The 17,280-nt window shown below is 35.3% G+C and overlaps 4 protein-coding genes across 5 annotated transcripts; all 4 read left to right on the top strand.

The window, feature by feature from the left end:
- Positions 1 to 1,236: 1,236 nt before the first annotated feature.
- Positions 1,237 to 2,500, top strand: LOC117615632 (DNA-directed RNA polymerase III subunit rpc6-like). Its single transcript, XM_034344746.1, has one exon. It carries the CDS (start codon positions 1,644 to 1,646, stop codon positions 2,352 to 2,354), a length of 711 nt encoding a protein of 236 aa, XP_034200637.1. The 5' UTR covers positions 1,237 to 1,643; the 3' UTR covers positions 2,355 to 2,500.
- A 1,387-nt stretch (positions 2,501 to 3,887) lies between these two features.
- LOC117615527 (serine/threonine-protein kinase-like protein At5g23170) lies at positions 3,888 to 5,330 on the top strand. Its single transcript, XM_034344627.1, has one exon. It carries the CDS (start codon positions 3,998 to 4,000, stop codon positions 5,054 to 5,056), a length of 1,059 nt encoding a protein of 352 aa, XP_034200518.1. The 5' UTR covers positions 3,888 to 3,997; the 3' UTR covers positions 5,057 to 5,330.
- Positions 5,331 to 6,959: 1,629 nt separating this feature from the next.
- Positions 6,960 to 12,121, top strand: LOC117614928 (zinc finger transcription factor YY1-like). Of its 2 annotated transcripts, XM_034343864.1 has the most exons (6): positions 6,960 to 7,287; positions 8,122 to 8,180; positions 8,920 to 9,119; positions 9,957 to 10,046; positions 10,572 to 10,715; positions 11,410 to 12,121. In XM_034343864.1, exons 1-6 carry the CDS (start codon positions 7,202 to 7,204, stop codon positions 11,953 to 11,955), a joined length of 1,125 nt encoding a protein of 374 aa, XP_034199755.1. In that variant the 5' UTR covers positions 6,960 to 7,201; the 3' UTR covers positions 11,956 to 12,121. The 2 variants fall into 2 exon arrangements, with proteins under 2 accessions (XP_034199755.1, XP_034199756.1); XM_034343865.1 differs by lacking the exon at positions 9,957 to 10,046 and having other exon boundaries at positions 6,979 to 7,287.
- Positions 12,122 to 13,508: 1,387 nt separating this feature from the next.
- LOC117616758 (ubiquitin-like domain-containing CTD phosphatase) lies at positions 13,509 to 17,073 on the top strand. Its single transcript, XM_034346168.1, has 7 exons — positions 13,509 to 13,886; positions 13,980 to 14,124; positions 14,324 to 14,438; positions 14,524 to 14,587; positions 15,738 to 15,903; positions 16,255 to 16,509; positions 16,877 to 17,073. Exons 1-6 carry the CDS (start codon positions 13,606 to 13,608, stop codon positions 16,498 to 16,500), a joined length of 1,017 nt encoding a protein of 338 aa, XP_034202059.1. The 5' UTR covers positions 13,509 to 13,605; the 3' UTR covers positions 16,501 to 16,509; positions 16,877 to 17,073.
- The last annotated feature ends 207 nt before the right edge of the window (positions 17,074 to 17,280 follow it).

Below are 17,280 nucleotides of genomic sequence, written 5' to 3'. Positions count from 1 at the left end.
ATGGTTTAATGATTCATAACTGTTGGATTGAGTTCATGTCTTGCCCTTTTGATATGAAACTACTTTTGGTGCTTTGTGTTCGAATTCCTACTTTGCTTTTGGTATATGATTCTCAATTCTAGTTTTCTCTTCCTCTGATTGTCCACCCTTTCTAGTTTCCTGCAAAAGAAAAAAAACAATTAGATGTGTAAAAAACGGAGCAAATTCATTTGCTATAGCATTCATTAAATGCATCCTGCTTCATAATTGTGTATATGTAAAAAGATATTGACAAAATGGGTCAGGACTGCATTTGTTGCCACTGTTTTGATTTTTCTTCGAGTGACCCCTTTTTAGGTTCAATGAAGGGAGCAATAATGTAACCCTGCTAGTTAAAACAAAGAGACATCTCACTTTTGACAAACTGTATGGGATTCCATCGACACAATTGATAAATCTGTTATGTTCATGCTTGTAATAGAATCTGTTGTGTTCAATAAGTCGATTGATAAATCATTTCCTTGTTGATGAATCTAATAGAATCTGTTGTGTTGTGGTTCAATTCATAAATCAGTCCTTGTTGACGCTTGTGATATGCGATTTGCTTGTTTAAAGCTCAAAAATATGCAGTGGGACTTTGAGTTTATGCAATCGGACTTGTTTGAGGCTGTAATCATACACTTGTAGTTTTTAATATTCTCATTACGTGCTATTTATAAGTTTGTATTTCTTGGCTAGAGAATCAATAAGAAGTGCTTTGGGAATGTAAAAATTTGAAAGATGTTTCTTTCAAGCATTTCCTGGTTTCGAAAATGAATCATGTGGCTTTTCCTGTTTCTTTCTAGCATTTCTTGTTTTTCTTTTCAAGGATTGTAATGTATGAGTGGCATCTGTTGAATCTGTTTTGGTATTTATGCCATGTCTTGAATCTTCTTTTGGTGCCAGAGGTTTCATTTATTGTCTAAGTGGCAAATTCTAACAAAAGTTTCTTTTTTTCACTTTCAGCATTTTATTTTTAATTTAATAACTTTCAGTAACACTACGATTCATTGATTTTCCTGTTTTCTGACTTGAAAGTGAAAAAAGAAACTTGGACTCAGAACACCAGCGTTCATTACTTTCTTATATTTCTTACTTGTTCTTAGCAATGAAACACACAAAAACCACTTTTTTCTAGTTTGCATATTGATTGTTTTGGGTATATGCTGTTTTTCTTTAAAAAAAATAACATCCGTTGTCTTTGGTTGTTAAGAAACAGTCTGAAAAATAAGAAAATCAAATAATGGTAGTGTAGCTGAAGTGAAAAAAGGAAACTTTAGACTCAGAAGAACACTGCCACTCATCAACTTTCCTAAGTTTTGACATTTTTTTTACAAAACCAAATTCAGTGAAAATTTTGCGTTTTTCTGTTGCCAATTGTTTCCGAAGGATATTAACTTGTTTGAGTGTTTTTGTTTGCTTTCTTTTCCTGTTTCTCTGCCACCAAAAATAGTCTTTCTAATTTAAGTGAATATATTTTTGGATTTTATGTTGTATCTTATCCCATAGAAAGTAATGATTTATTTTTTATCACCTCAAAAAAGAAACAAGTCTTAGAGCTTTGTGATGTAAGTGTCAACAAAGTTTCTTATGTTGTTTTCTTTACCCCTCGACAGGATCATAGGATGAGCAGACCTTCAGCACTCAAACGGAAACAGCCAGACTCTAATTCCCCGTTGGAGTCTTTGACAGAGCACGAGAAAATCGTATATAATGTGATCCGAAGCAAGCAAGATATGGGAATTTGGACACGAGACATGAAGAAGGAAGCGAACCTCCCTGACAATCTGGTTGGCAAATCCATAAAATCACTCCAAGCCAAGAACCTGATAAAAGAGGTTGTAAATGTCCAAAGCAAGGGGAGAAAGCATTATATGGCTTCAGAGTTTGAGCCCTCCAAGGAGTTAACCGGTGGGGATTGGTATTCTAATGGGACCCTCGATAAATATTACATAACCTGTGTAAAAGACGGGTTTGCAAAGATCATATATCAGCTCAAGGTTGCTACCTTGGAGGGAATTTCTGATGAAGTTAAAAAGAGTGGAATATTCAAAACTTCGTTCACAAGACCGCAAATTGAGGAGATTCTCAGGGTTCTGGTTTTGGACAAACGGGTCACGGAGGTGAAGAGCACTGGGATGGGGGAGTTTGCTTCATTTCCAGTTGGGAAAGTTTGCTATAAATCCATAAGCAAGGGAGGTACTAAACGGGAACCCAAAGTAGGGGCCATGGCTTCCATTCCATGTGGAGTTTGTCCGCGGATAAGTCAATGTACGCCAGATGGTATTATTTCCCCAAGGACGTGTGTCTACTTCACCAAATGGTTGGATTTCTGAAATTGTTGTATGCAGAGACAATTGTTTGGTATGCTTTTGGAGGTCTTCTTCTTTTGTCCATGTGATGTATGTCTTTTTACCTTGTTTAACAAAGTTATTGGTTTCTAAACCTTTTTGGTTCAACCTATTTTCCTATCTATTTTTTATGTGCTCAATTATAATGCACTTATCTTTTTAGGGTTTTAATCACAAATAGTCTCTGATGTCTGCGAAATACTTAATTTTACTCTTTTTTTGTTTTTTAGCAATCAATGTTGTCCTCTATGTTTTGTCCTGCACACACCGAACCCCCTCCCCTATTGTAGCCACCAGCCCGACCACCATGTGCCGTAATCACCACCCTCTTTCCCTGTCTCCTCCCGATCCAATCACCGACCTAGGTCCCCAACCCCCTCTCTCTCGTCTCTTCCTCTCTATCTCTATTTCTCTTTATTTCCTCGATGTGCAGATTTCTTTTTTTAAATTCAAAGTTTTTCCATTTTTTAAAGCTTTTTTATATCATAGATTTGTGAGTGATGTGCGTGACAGAACTTGGAGGACGACATTTTACCTCCAATTAGCGACTGCATGCACATGCTAAAATCTCACGCTATTAAAATCGCCCAATCCTAATAGAAAAGTTAGGATAAGTTTATATAGCTAAAGGCTCTACCATGATTTTATAATCATGCAGCGCCCGTGGATAAAATAAGTTTGACACATCAAGGTGCCATAAGGGACATGAAATTATTAACCTATAAATTAAATTACTTTTCTACTGGGCTAGACCTCTGCGTTAGTTATCTTTTATATCATGTAGCTGTTGTGCACCCATTTCAATCTTTCCTCACTTGTACTGTTCTCTTGGGAAAACCAAGCAGCACTAGTGGATGCAGATGATGCAGCAGCACTACTTGAACTGCAAGAAGAGGCTGTGAATGGAGCTTGACTCCAATCTGTCTTTTCAAGTCCACCATGGGTCGCTGCTCCTCCATGGAGCATAAGAATTCATTTTTCAATTTTTTTTTCTTCAATTTCATTAATTCTTTAAAAATGACAGGTGAAATGAGGAACTTACCCTAAATTTGACAGAAAAATTTGACGGAATTAATGGTAAGGAAGGAATAAAGTGAATAAGAAAAAAAAACAGGATAATAGATTTGAAAAAAATAAATTTAAGGATTGAAACAACTTTCGGGTAATATTTCAGAGATCATTGCTACAATTAACTCGATCTAAATTAAATTACAATTGAAAAATAAAAAAGTGTTATAGGGTGGGAGAGGGACCAAACAACCAGGGAAATCAAACCAACCAGCATATCTAATCTAATGGAGCATCATCGATCTCATCCCTGGTCAGAAGCCTTTCGTTGTAGGGTTTTGCTTTTCTCTCAGCACACTGCTACCTTTATCTTTTCTCAATAACTCTTTTCTTTCATTTTCTTTTTTGTTTACTATGTGCTTTTTCCTTTTGATGTCCCCCACAGCCTCTTTATTCGCTGGCATCTCCAAAAGCTCTTCCAGTTTTGCTCCTACCCACTCTCACCTACATGAAACCCATCAACCTCATCAAACAAATAAAACCCTCATTTCCATTTCCCTCCACATCTCTCCAAACTCATCGAAGTTTAATTTCTTGGTATATTTTTCATCAAGAAGAAAATGGTGGACTTTGATTATGATCAACTTGTGAAGGCAACAGAAAGCTTCTCTCCAACTAAGCTCATTGGCAAAGGAAGCCATGGCATGGTTTACAAAGCCATACTAGTCAACAAACTGGTTGCCATAAAGAAGCCACTTGATCAATATCATGCCCATCAAGTATCACTCCTTAAGCTCGACAATGAGATACGTGTGTTGTCTTCTCTACCCGAAAGCCCACATGTTATAAGCCTTCTTGGAACAAGTCATCAAGACTCAAACAAGAACAAGCTCCTTGTCATGGAGTTCATGCCCAATGGCTCTCTCCACGACCTACTTCATGTTGCATCCACACCCCCTCCATGGCCTAAACGTGTGGAAATCGCCATTCGTGTTGCCCGGGCTGTCCAATTTCTTCACCAAGGGGAACCTATGGTGATCCACAGAGACGTCAAGTCGGCAAACATTTTGTTCGATTCAGATTGGAATGCCAAGTTGGCGGACTTTGGACTTGCCGTGCTCTTGCGAGTCGACTCGCCGAGTCACCCGAGTGAACCCGCTGCAGGTACTATTGGATACTTGGACCCTTGTTACACCACTCCTAGCAAACTAAGTACCAAGAATGATGTGTTTAGTTTTGGCGTTGTGTTGTTGGAGATTATAAGTTCAAGGAAAGTCATTGACATCTATAAATCACCAGCTTCAATAGTGGATTGGGCAATTCCATTAATCAAAGAGCAAAGAATAGAACAAATTTGTGATGCAAGGCTAGGGTTGCCCACGTACATGTCAAGCACAATAAGGCACGTGTTAAATGTGGCAGCAAGCTGTGTCTCATCAGATGTAGCATGTCGTCCAACAATGATGGACGTTGTTAAGGAGATGGAAAATTGTTTTATCGAACGAGTTAGGTTACCGATTTGGAGTAACATGGTGAGGAGCTTGGTGCCCACGAGGATGAAAAAATTAGCAAAAAGTTTGCAGCAGGCAGAGTGTGCAACAGAACAAAGTGATGCCGATGTTCCAAGTGGGAAGCTATTGTTGTGGCAGGTTTTGGATGATGCTGCAGATATTGGCTGAGTTAACTCACTAGGACTCAGTTGAGTCAGCAAATCGGCCTGGTCAATCAATGGGCAGCATGCCTTTTATTTTTTTACTTTTTCTTTTTTCATATATATATATATATATATATATATATATATATAGGACTTTTGGAAAACCTGCAGGGCATGCATTCCAAAGTCCAAATAGAAGATTCCCAGAAATTAGGTGGGCAGAGAATATTACAAAGATTTTGTTTGATGGGGTGTCATTCGGTGCTGATGCTTATTCTCTGTTTTTCAGTTAATTTATTTCCCATTATATATGGGGTTGTTGATGCTTCTGTGTGTGTGTATATATATACATATATATTACGCAAGAGAATGTTGACATACCTTTTACGTTTGATGTTAAATTAACTTTGGAAACCTATGCTTGGCAGCAAGACTTGCACTCAAGTTTCAAATTTTGTGATATTATCAAAACAAAAGTATTTTAATAACAAAAAATGGGAGCTCAGTTAGATAAACACATTTAAGCAAAACATCAATTTGATATAAAACATAAAAACGATCTACAAGGATTGGGAAGAAATACAAATCCACCTAAGTACAAAATGGTACTTTAATGAAACCAATATCTAATCAAGACCCCGTCCACTGAGGCCCCCTTACTTGGAGACCCATGGTTATCACCCTTCGCATCCACCCCTAAGATCAGTCTGGTTGTGAACAAGGTTTAAAGTATCGATGGTTTTGAAAATATCGGTAGTCCAAAAATATGGAAATTTCAGTGGAAATATCAGGATATTACCAATATCGATAAATTAAATAAAAACCATGGAAATTGTAAGAAAAACTTGGAAATTTTTCTTGAAACTTTGGAGGATGTTTATTTAGTCAATTATCTATTACTTTATTACAAAAAATTAGAAGGAAATGTATTGCATGATGGGTTTAACTGATTTAATTTGATTATATAGCAAGCTAACAAAAATGGAAGTGTAGAAAATATGTAGTAATTAATGAAAAAATATTAAACACACCATAGTCCTTTATTTATAATGATTTATTACAATATTTTACACATTATACATTACAAGATAAGATACATGAGTGATTTAGTACCACATAGAGTACCTATAAGGTTCAAATTTGTGTTATTTACACTAACACTTCATGAGGTTTTCGGTTTTTTACAAAACTCCTTGAGGTTTTGGAAATTAAAGAACACCTCATGAGGTTTTAAATTGTTTTACAAAACTACTCATTTTCATTAATTTTTCATCCAAAGATTGATGATTTTATAGAAAAAATTATCCAATGGCACAGTTGGCCATTGAGATTGGAATGCATATACTTCATTGAGGTTAATTTTATCATCTACATAAGTTTTTTTTTTTTTACTTCAATAAAATTATCAATTTTTGGACAAACAATTAATGAAAATGAGTTTTGTGAAAACAAATTGAAACCTCAGAGAGTGTTCATGTAATTTTTGAGACCCAAGGGGAGTTTTGTGAAAACACAAGAAACCTTCACAAAACCTCAGGGAGTGTTAGTGTAAATATTCAAAATTTTCATTGCCTTCATCATCTCGATATTATCGATATTATAGCGATATTTTAGTCAAATGTTACTGAAGTGTGAGAAAAATTATAGACGTCGATATTGGTTTTAGACGTATACATGTCTTTGTAGCTGAAGTATCATTATAGATTTTTTTTTTTTTTTTTAATGAACAAAAGTTTAGGGAGAGATTGTCTACTCTCACCATCAATACTAGGGTCCCACAACCTCGAGCCTAAATAACTAACACTTGGCACCCAACTGCCAACTGCTAACTGCCACCGATATAAATTTAAGTATCATTCTAGAAATTCAAAATAAATAAAATACAGAGTTTATGATATGCAAAATAACTATTTCCTTGGTTGATACAATTTTTGTTAAAAACAAAAGAAACAAATTCATGACCAAAGAAAAAGAAACAGACTTTGGGTTAGGCCTCCGGCCGTTGACCCGACCCGGCAAACAGACATGAAGTGATGAACCGACATAGCAAGAGCTGCTCAACCCAAAGCTTTATCTCCTTCGCGATCTCTCTCTAATATCCAAACGGTAATTCTAGCCCTAATTCTGGTCTTGGAATTCGAATAAGGGCGTCGAACAAAAGGAGAACGAGATGGAGACCCAATTCCATCACAATTATTTCGAGAGGCGCCCCATCTTCCGATCCAAGACTCCCGCTGTAAAATGGTTTAAAGAATGGTATCTATTTTTCCTTTTCTTTAATTTTTAATTTGATGTTTTATGAATTATGTTTTCTAGGACTCAATTACTGATTTTGTTTGGTCTCCGAGAAAACTTAGATGAATAATAGGAAATACAATCTTTTGAACTTCCTGGGTTGGAATTTTAGTGCAAATACAATTTTCTCACTCTCTGAAAATCACTGCTTCGAGTGTTGTGTTCTATTTTTCTTTTTGTCCTTTTGGTGTCAAATAAATGAAAATAGAGGTGCACTTAGTTTTATGTTTTCAATTTTCTGTCAAACTGAAGCAATGTACTTTCATGGGATTCAATTGTAGTTGTGGATGGTTGCTGAGAAGTGAGAAGGATGGGTTGGGCTTTGTCATAATTTGAAAGAAAAGTAGCAATATCTAAGCCAAGATGCTGTTCAATGCTTTGTTTAGCAATTTCAAAACCAAAGTAAACATAAACGTTTACTCCATGAAATGGGTTCATTATTTGGTTACTGTACAATTTGGGTTTAAATCGCCTAATTTTATGTTTCCCCCTGAGTTTAATGCGTAGGAACTCTCAAAGTAGAAAATCAGTTTATCGAACCCTTTCTTTTTGTTTTTCTGTATAATGATTAAGATCAATTCATTTAGAAGCAAGCTGCCCACTGCAGTGCCGTGGGCTTGTATGTCCTGTGATAGTAAGCATTTACCCTCATACCCAAGGCCAAAATTTGAATCCCTCCCCGTTTGACCTCCTTCCACCAATAAAGAAATAAATAAATAAAGATTCCAGTTGTGGTTGGTAATTTTGAAGTATTTACCTTGCATTGGCTAATAGTTTGATGAAATTTTCTGTTAGGGTTCCTCAAGATGTTGTAGCAACTGGTGGGAAGTGCTCTCTATTGAAATGGGTCACAGGTACATCTTACTTTTTCTTTCCTACCGTGTTCTATAGTGTGCTTCCTCAATGTACTTCTAAGCCACTTTACTTTGCAAGTCATTTTGCAGGAGTTTTGCAAGAGTCAAAATTATTATATAGAATTAGTAAGTGTATATGAATATAAAGAAAAAGAAAAAGAAAAAGAAAAACAAGTTTCTTATCAGAAAAGGAAAAAAGAGACAAACATATGGAATTAGTACGGTCTTTAGTATGATGTGTGCGTTCTGCATGCTAAGCTGTGTTTGATCTTGTAGAAGTCATGGAAGCTTTCTTGTGTACTCAATTCTTTCTTTTTCTGTGATTGTATATATATATATATATATATATATATATATATATATATTACATAATGAATAGGCCATTAGTACATCAAGGTCATATACTTTCATCATTGTATGCACTGCTACTCATATTCCATTAGTGCTAATGCATCTTCTGTCAGTCAATAATTTGACTTCTAAAGTGTTTTCTGGGTTGTACATTTGTGTTGTCATGTGCCGTATAATATCTTATAGGTTTTAGTTTCCTGATATGCCATATGAGTGATGCATTATTTTAATTCAATGTGTTAATTTTACTTTAGGCTTGAGACTTTATGGATCACAAATGAGTTTAGGCTTAAGGGAGTCATCTTGGAATGACATGAAAAGAGAGCTGTTGTTTGTCTTTGTTCTTATGAAGCCTCAGTTTGGCCTGATTTTTTTGTGTTTTTGTTAGCGGATACAATAAAGGCTTTGAAAGAGAAATCAAAAGAAACTGTGGCACCAGAGCCAGAGCCAGAACCAACAACGGAAGTGCTTTTTCTTTGCAGCTATGAAGGCTGTGGGAAGACCTTTATTGATGCTGGTGCTTTGAGGAAGCATTCACACATCCATGGGGAAAGACAATATGTTTGTCACTATGAGGGTTGTGGAAAGGTATTATTTTCAATGTTTATGATGTTTTCCCCAGCCTTTTGCTTTCCTTGTAGTGCCTGTTTACACAGATACAGTAAAGCTATGGAATTGAGATAGAAAGTTACTATCTTGTCAAAAGAAATGGAGAAGATTTATCAGCTTACTATTTTAAATTCAGATGATAAGGTGAATGTTGAAGTTAAATCCCATGCGTTATCATTATTAACTTACTATGAAGGATGTATTTGTTAACTAGTTGGTCTAATAACTTTTCTGGTTGGGCTTAAGGAGGTATTTGCTAAGTGGGGTCTACCATTAGTCAATTAACGTGAAGAGAGTATTTATTCAGTTTCTTGGTCTATTAACTTATTTCTAGAAGTTGTAAAGTCTTGTGTTGTCCCAAATATGCACTTCCTTATAATTCTTTGTTGAACTGAATCGCTTTAGTTTTAAGTAAGTATATTGGCAAGTAAATCAATGGAACTCAGGGAAAAAGAATTAGCGGTTGGATACCGACTTTCCAACGAAATTTATTTTTTCTTTCTCTTCCTCTCTGGATTTCAGTTTGGTAAAACAAAAAAAACAAGAAGAAAGTATTTTGTAAGGAGTTGGCCTGTAACTTTTTTTTATATTCTGTAACTTGTAAAGTCTTGTGCTGTCCCAAATATGCAATCCCCATAGTTCCTCATCACACTATAGTGTTACTTTAAATTAAGGTATAGTGGTAAGTAAACCAATGGAATTTCGGGGAAAAAGGGGAAAAGGGAAAAGAAAAATAAATGGATGGATACTGATCTTCCAGCAAAATTTCTAATGTCTTGCTTAGTAATCAGAAAAATAATATTGTGAATGTTGCAGAAATTTTTGGATAGTTCAAAGTTGAAAAGACACTTTCTTATTCATACTGGGGAGAGAGATTATCGGTGTAACTTTGAAGGCTGTGGTAAGGTATCATCTTTTCCATTATTAAAAACAGTTTTTCCTTGCTGTTTTCTTTCTTTGTTCTCCTGGCATCTAATGTTGAATTTGTGATGGTTGGTTGTACGTTTCCCCCCACAAAATATGATCAATATTGTTCGTCTAAAAATGCAGTATGCATCTGTCTCACCTTCCCTTTTCAGAATGAATCAAGTATATCTAATATAGGCTTGACTAGATCCTACGAGCCTCCTTCACAACCTTCGATGCTAGATTTTAAAAATTTATTGAAATGGAAAAAAAAGTGAAATTTATAGGATCAGCAAAACAGAATATGGTCATGAATTACAGTTATGGGCATCCTTAATGAAGGCTTCTTAAGATAATGATTACTGTCATACAAGTAATCAAATATTACACATCCAATTAAGAAAATAAATCCCACTATCACCTGAGCTTTTTGGGCTTAATATATTCCTTTATTTGTTGGTGTGTGTGACATGTAGAACTTTTTATTTTTTGTGTTGTCATTAATTTCAAATCTCACATCTGCAGGCCTTCTCCCTGGATTTCAACCTTAGGTCTCACATGAAAACACATTCGCAAGAGAACTATCATATTTGTCCATACCCAGACTGTGGAAAGAGATATGCTCATGAATACAAGCTTAAAAACCACATTTCGTCTCACCATGAGAAGGTTGGTAATACTCCCCCACTTTTATTGTTTAGGAAATATTTTGCCGTTATTTTCTTCATTTTTTTCGTCTTTCTTCTACTGAATATAGTGCTAGTAATATGGAATTTTTTTTTGCCCCAAATCATTTAGGCTGTATGAGGGATTTATATAGAAATTTTTACATTAAATTTGCTTTAAAATGTTGAAAGAAATATAAAAATATAGTTTTGATACTCTTTGTAATAGATGGAAATAGATTCAAATTATTTTGAGAGTGAATTTGAAGTAGCACATCTTTGTCAAATGGTTGGAATTCATCCTGTTTAGAAACTTGACATGTGTTTTTTTTCTTTTTCAAATCTAATTATCTTCTTCTAGATTCAAATTATTTTGAGAGTGAATTTGAAGTAGCACATCTTTGTCAAATGGTTGGAATTCATCCTGTTTAGAAACTTGACATGTGTTTTTTTTCTTTTTCAAATCTAATTATCTTCTTCTAGATTCACCAGTCCAAATCAAAAGCTTATGTTGGTTTTGATACAGAAGATAAGAATTTTTGAATTCAGAGGCATGGGACGGTCCTTACTCCTTACTAATAGAAATATCTGAAAATAGCGCCAAACTATCTGTCTTCAATTTGGTCACTCATACTTTGCTAGACTTAAATAACATAGGAAGTATGACTTGATTCTCAATGTTACTGTTAATTTTACAGAGTGTGATGGTGGACGTGCCAAAATATGCTACCCCACCTGCAGAGAAGCAAATCAAAACTCCCAAGCCTCCCGCAGGGGGTTATGGCTCTGCATCATCTGATCGCCCTTATGCTTGTCCTTATGAAGGGTGTGAAAAGGCCTACATCCATGAATACAAGCTTAAACTACATCTCAGGAGAGAGCATCCTGGCCATATGTCTGATGAGAATGCGGAGAATGCGCCTAATAATGCTGACAATGAGATGGATGAAGCCAGTGATCAAGATGCCTATGCTGGAAAACGTGTGAATGGCAAGAGCCAGAAACAAAACAGGCCCAAACCAAACTTAAAGTTCCCGCCTGCAAAAGTTGTTCAGCGTAAAGGCGCAACTCCATCTCCTGCCACTATGAACACAATGAAAAAGCCCTGGCCCGTCAAAGATGAAGTAGTTTACGAGGAAGAAGATAGTGAAGAGACTGAGGAGGACCGCGACAATGTTGAGGATGGTTGGAGGTACGGTGAAAACAACGACGACGATGATGAAGAAACAGAGGATGAAGACTAGATATACATGGAGGCACTTTTATTTTTATTTTCCTTTTTCTCTTGATGGACATGGAGGCACTTTGTATGTAACCCACCTACTGCCATTTCTTTTTGTTATTTTACCTTTGGAATGGACAATGCAGTTAGGCATTTATACCACTTTCCCGCCTTTATTTTTTTTATCAGTACCATTTTTTAGTAAAGCAAAATGAAAGTTCAACCCAAAAAAGAAAAAGAAAAAAAAGAAGAGATGAATGGGAGGAAAAAGGACCACTGTAGTAGTATTGAGTTGTATTGTTTTCACTAATTGTGATTTACACTATTCTTATGGAAGGTTTATGCATTGCTGGAAAAATTGTGAATATGCATTGGACCTTTTCTATGGTTTATCATCAAAAGGACTTATGAGACATCGGAGACAATGGTACTTATTCAACAAATGGTGGAGAGGGGTTTCTCTGCAGATGCGTCAACTACCGAATTGATCGTTGATTTTGTTGCCATTGATGAAAGAAACATTGTGAAGTTTATTTTAAACTCAGCTTATAGTTAGAGCAGAGTGTAGTAATTACCTAGTATTTGTGAGGGAATTGTTTCCTCGCACCATCACTTATGCCACTCTTATGGACGGTATAAGAGAAAGTCTTCTCATACACATATTAAAAGTTGTTTTTCCCTTCCACTTGATGACGATTGACAGAATTGTTTTTACTTTTAAATTGGAGATTTTCCTGTTAATATATGATTTTCTTTTGATAGCACACGTTCGATTTTATATTTACTTTTATTTTCATCAATTGTTCAAACTCAACTTCTTATATTAATAGAATATGAATTCTTATGTCTCTCGCATGCGTATGGAGAGGCTAGTATAGTTTAAGTATTTAATTTACCAAAAAAATTTACTCAACAGTTAAATTTACAATTATAGTTAATTTAGGAGCAAAATCGCATATTATAGCCTTTGTAAGTTGTAACATTAACAAAAAGGTCAAAAGTCACTTTTGGTCTCTGTAGTTTGTCACTTCAACCACTTTTGATCCTATAGTTTCAATTTCGTCAATTTTGTCATTGTAGTTTTGTATTTGAAGCAATTCAAGGGCATGTTAGTATTCTTGTCAATTTATCAAGGGACAATTTCGTCAATCCAAAATTCTTGAGAGTAAAAGCTTGTTTGAAATAATTCCCATTTCATATTAGGGCTCGAAATTCAACCGCTAATCCCAATTTTTGAAGACCCCTAAACCCCAAATGACCAATTTCAAGCCCTAATATGAAATTAGGGGAGTTTCAGAAGAGCTTTTATGCTCAAGGATTTTGGGTTGAAGAAATTGCCCTTTGCATCGTCAAAAAAATTGAAAAGAATACTAAATTGTCCTTGAATTGTTACAAATATGAAACTACATGGTCAAAATTAACAGAATTAAAACTACAGGCTCAAAAATGATTGAAGTATCAAATTATAGAGACCAAAAGTGAATTTTAGCCTAAAAAATATATATCAATATTTGGATTGGGCTCTAAATTTAATTCTAAGAAAATGAAAATGAGCACAAAATAAGAATAAGAATATAAAATAGGTAGCCACCTGAAGTCTAAACCTCAACGAGAAAGGGAGACGCACACATACACACACAGATTGAGAAAGTAAGCAGTTGTTATTTGCGCAATGGCAATGGCAGGAGTAGGTGTAGGCTCAACCTCAACGACGTCGTTGCCGGAGGAGGAGATAACACTGACAGTGAAGTGGAGCGGGAAGGAGTATACGGTTCGCGTATGCGGGGACGACACGGTGGGCGAGCTCAAGCGCCGAATCTGCCAAGCCACCGACGTCTTGCCCAAACGTCAAAAGCTTCTCTACCCAAAAATCCTCCCTTCAAAGCTCGCCGACGACGCCGTTTTGCTCTCCTCTCTCCCCTTCAAGTCCTCCCTCAGAATGACCATGATTGGGTCTGCTCTCGCTCTCACATTTCTCTATTATGTTCTTTCTGTATGATTTTATGCACACCAAGTGTTTGATAATTTGTTGCTGAATTAAATTAGTACTACGGAAGATGACATTATAGTGGATCAAGTGGAGTCTCCAGACATTGTTGATGATTTTGAGCTTCCCCAAGATGAGGCTGTTGAAATTAAAGATAAACATGGCAATAAGCAGAAGTTGAGGAGGCGTATAAGTCAGTACAAGGTTAGCTATTTCTATTTATTTTTGTACTTTTAAAGTAATTGCTGTTATTTTATTTGGTCGTTTCTGCTTCAAATTCAAATTTATTTCTGTGCAAATCGGTTTGCTTAGGAAAACGAAACAAACAAATAAACTAGGTAAACAGTTACCCAATTTCAGATGAATATATGGTGTTTTTTTTCTTCTTTGCATTGGATTATAGATTGAACTTCGGAATCCATGCCGGGAAGGAAAGAAACTGCTTGTGCTAGATATTGATTATACTCTATTTGATCACCGGTCCCCAGCAGAGAACCCACTTCAGCTTATGCGGCCTTGTGAGTATATTCGTCTTAGCAAGTTTCTACATTTCAAGAGTCTCCATGTGTCTCTCATTTAACATTCCCACACTGTATTTTGTAGTTCTTCATGAGTTTCTTGCAGCTGCCTATGCTGAATACGATATCATGATATGGTCTGCAACCAGGTAAGTTGTCGATTTGAAATTCCATTGCTATCTCAATTCTATAAAAACGCACAGGTAGTGATGGATTAATCAAAATTTCTATACAATTTCTACTGGTAAAGAATTTGCGACACATATATGTCCCTTATTTTTTTTCCCATGTTTGTAAGTGTTATGCTAATTTGCTAACTAGGAGATTGTTGCATAACATTGGAAGTGAATTAGTTGGTTATTTGCTGATATTTTACTATCCTTTCTTTTGTTTTTTATGTATTGTTGATCATTATCAATCCCAAATCCTGTAAGAAGCCTCCCATTACAGTCACTTGCATATAGATTTTTGTGGTTCATTTGAAGCAACTAAACCGCTTGATTTCAGCAAGTGTACCAATAAATTCCTTCATCCAAATTGAACTGTTTTGGCAGCACAAGACTTATTTTATCGATGGATACAAATAAAGTTAAATGAATTCAACATCAAAATGACATTGGTTCCTGTCACTCTTGTTGAATGAATTACTCCTTTCTCTTTCTATTCCTTTATGTTCTTTGACATAATTTTATTTGAAATGGATATTTTATTCTGGAAAACAATGGCCTCTATATCTGGCTGAATGGAATGATAGTGCTCAGATGATAAATACCTTGATAAATAAGAATGATCAAAATAGTGGATGAAATCTAATTTGTTATCTCAACCTTTCTATCATGTTATCTCGCTAGACTGTGAATTAGGCATTTAGAAATGTGTCAAGAGGTCTGCCAGATATGTTTGTGTCTATGCGTGTATAAATTTGAGAGAAGTCATTTATGTTGGTGAGACTAATGAGTTTGAGAGAGTTCCTTTAAATTGCTTTTCAGTACTCAAGCGTCACCTCTTCTTGCATGTGAATGGACTCTTACAAAACACTTAAGGCTTTGTTTTTTTCCCTTAGATACAAAGGAATTAATTTGAACTGATAAAAATTGCTTGAGTCTTTTTTTTCCCTCTCAGTTTAAATGTAAGGTTATATCTGGAAGCTTAAGTATACAAACAAATAAAGGCTTCAAACTGCTTGCTATTAGTAGATTACAGGGAATTTGAATGAATAATGAATAACTATGGTCATAGATTTATAATCTGTTCATTTAATTTTAATGATATATATATATATATATATCCTTTCTACAGCATGAAGTGGGTTGAATTGAAGATGGCTGAGCTTGGTGTACTCAGCAATCCCAACTACAAAATCACAGCTCTTCTAGACCATTTAGCAATGATCACAGTTCAATCAGATTCCCGTGGGATCTTTGATTGCAAGCCGTTAGGCTTGATCTGGGCTCAATTCCCTGAGGTATGGAACTATGGCTTTATTAATTATCTCCTTTTGCTCTTTTTTCTTGTTTCCTTTTTTGTAACTTCTGAGTGATGTTGAGATTTTGCTAACTCCTTTGCATAACATATGAAGACACAATACCATCATTTATAATTTGCCCATTACAAGTTGTAAGGGGATTTTTTATTTTTTATTTTTCTAGATGGATTGCCATCATTTTCAGGCACAGTAATGAATTTTGTCTTTTTATCAATAGCATTTATTTGGAGATGGATAACAGTTCCTATGCATTGTATAGAAGTATTGTGATTTTCTTCTGCTGTCTAACGATCAGTTAGTTGATGACTAGTGGTTTCTTGTTGTGTTCAGTTCTACAGTTCAAAAAACACTATAATGTTTGATGATCTGCGAAGGAATTTTGTGATGAACCCACAAAATGGTTTAACCATCAAGCCATTCAAGAGGGCTCATTCTAGCCGAGACAGTGATCAGGAGCTTAGGAAACTCACAACATACTTGCTTGCCATTGCGGAACTTGATGACCTGAGCACCCTTGATCATAATAACTGGCAGTCATTTAGTGAGGACAATGTCAAAAGACGTCGGCATCAATGATCTTTAGAGGTAACATCATTTTATATCTTTTTCCTAATCAAACTGTTCTCTTGATAATTAAAAATTAAAAATTATATAACTGTTCTTTTATCCTAAGTATATTTACAATTGTGTTAGTCTGTCTTCTCCCCATGTTCAATATTGTGAGATTAGACCCTTTTCACAAGTTAATTGTCTTATTTATTTTTGGGATCCATAACTGGTCCATTCGATCCTCATGGAAACTGTCAGTTTGGTTGGTTCATGACGAGCCTGAATACGTCTTAATGTGATTCCTTTTAAATTCTTGCAATTTATTTGTTCTTGGATCATCATATTTGTAATGTTTCAAAGCAATATGATGTTTCACGTCTAAATATTTCTTCTTTCATTTCAGGGTTGCCAGTATTTGCTTCCTCTCCTCAGTGATGAGCTAAGTAACTTGAACCCTTTCATGGGATCATATGTAACTGATACTCACAGTTTCCAGATTTGTATAAATATCTTCTTAAATGTTAGAGCATATAGTTTGTGCTTGAAGGGCACTGTGTTTAATATTTAAACCTATATTTCATCCACCTAGGTTTTATGTTATCTATCTAAAATCTAATTATGCTTATTTTCCTTCAATTTGAAGTTGAAAATTGCTTCTGTTCAGGATTTTTTTTTAAAAAAAAATGAAGTTGGCGAACCAAAAATAAAAACAAAAGCAAAATCATTTTCTTTAAAAAGAAAAAAGAAAAAAAGAAGTTAACTCTGTATGTCTGTAGCATAATTTATAAAGCCAAATGCGAATTCAAA

The sequence above is a fragment of the Prunus dulcis genome, chromosome 1 (genome assembly GCF_902201215.1).
Source record: "Prunus dulcis chromosome 1, ALMONDv2, whole genome shotgun sequence".
Lineage (NCBI taxonomy): Eukaryota > Viridiplantae > Streptophyta > Magnoliopsida > Rosales > Rosaceae > Prunus > Prunus dulcis.
The sequence above is the reverse complement of the archived record's forward strand: the minus strand, read 5'-3'. Positions and strand labels throughout refer to the sequence as shown.

What these genes read in the sequence shown, in the direction of transcription:
- LOC117615632 (XM_034344746.1), top strand. Translation starts at nt 1,644, where the DNA reads ATGAGCAGACCTTCAGCACTCAAACGGAAACAGCCAGACTCTAATTCC.
- LOC117615527 (XM_034344627.1), top strand. Translation starts at nt 3,998, where the DNA reads ATGGTGGACTTTGATTATGATCAACTTGTGAAGGCAACAGAAAGCTTC.
- LOC117614928 (XM_034343864.1), top strand. Translation starts at nt 7,202, where the DNA reads ATGGAGACCCAATTCCATCACAATTATTTCGAGAGGCGCCCCATCTTC. An exon ending in ACTATGAGGGTTGTGGAAAG is followed by an intron (nt 9,120 to 9,956) that starts GTATTATTTTCA and finishes TGAATGTTGCAG; the next exon opens with AAATTTTTGGATAGTTCAAA. An exon ending in TTTCGTCTCACCATGAGAAG is followed by an intron (nt 10,716 to 11,409) that starts GTTGGTAATACT and finishes TTAATTTTACAG; the next exon opens with AGTGTGATGGTGGACGTGCC.
- LOC117616758 (XM_034346168.1), top strand. Translation starts at nt 13,606, where the DNA reads ATGGCAATGGCAGGAGTAGGTGTAGGCTCAACCTCAACGACGTCGTTG. An exon ending in CTCAGAATGACCATGATTGG is followed by an intron (nt 13,887 to 13,979) that starts GTCTGCTCTCGC and finishes GAATTAAATTAG; the next exon opens with TACTACGGAAGATGACATTA. An exon ending in TCTGGGCTCAATTCCCTGAG is followed by an intron (nt 15,904 to 16,254) that starts GTATGGAACTAT and finishes TGTTGTGTTCAG; the next exon opens with TTCTACAGTTCAAAAAACAC.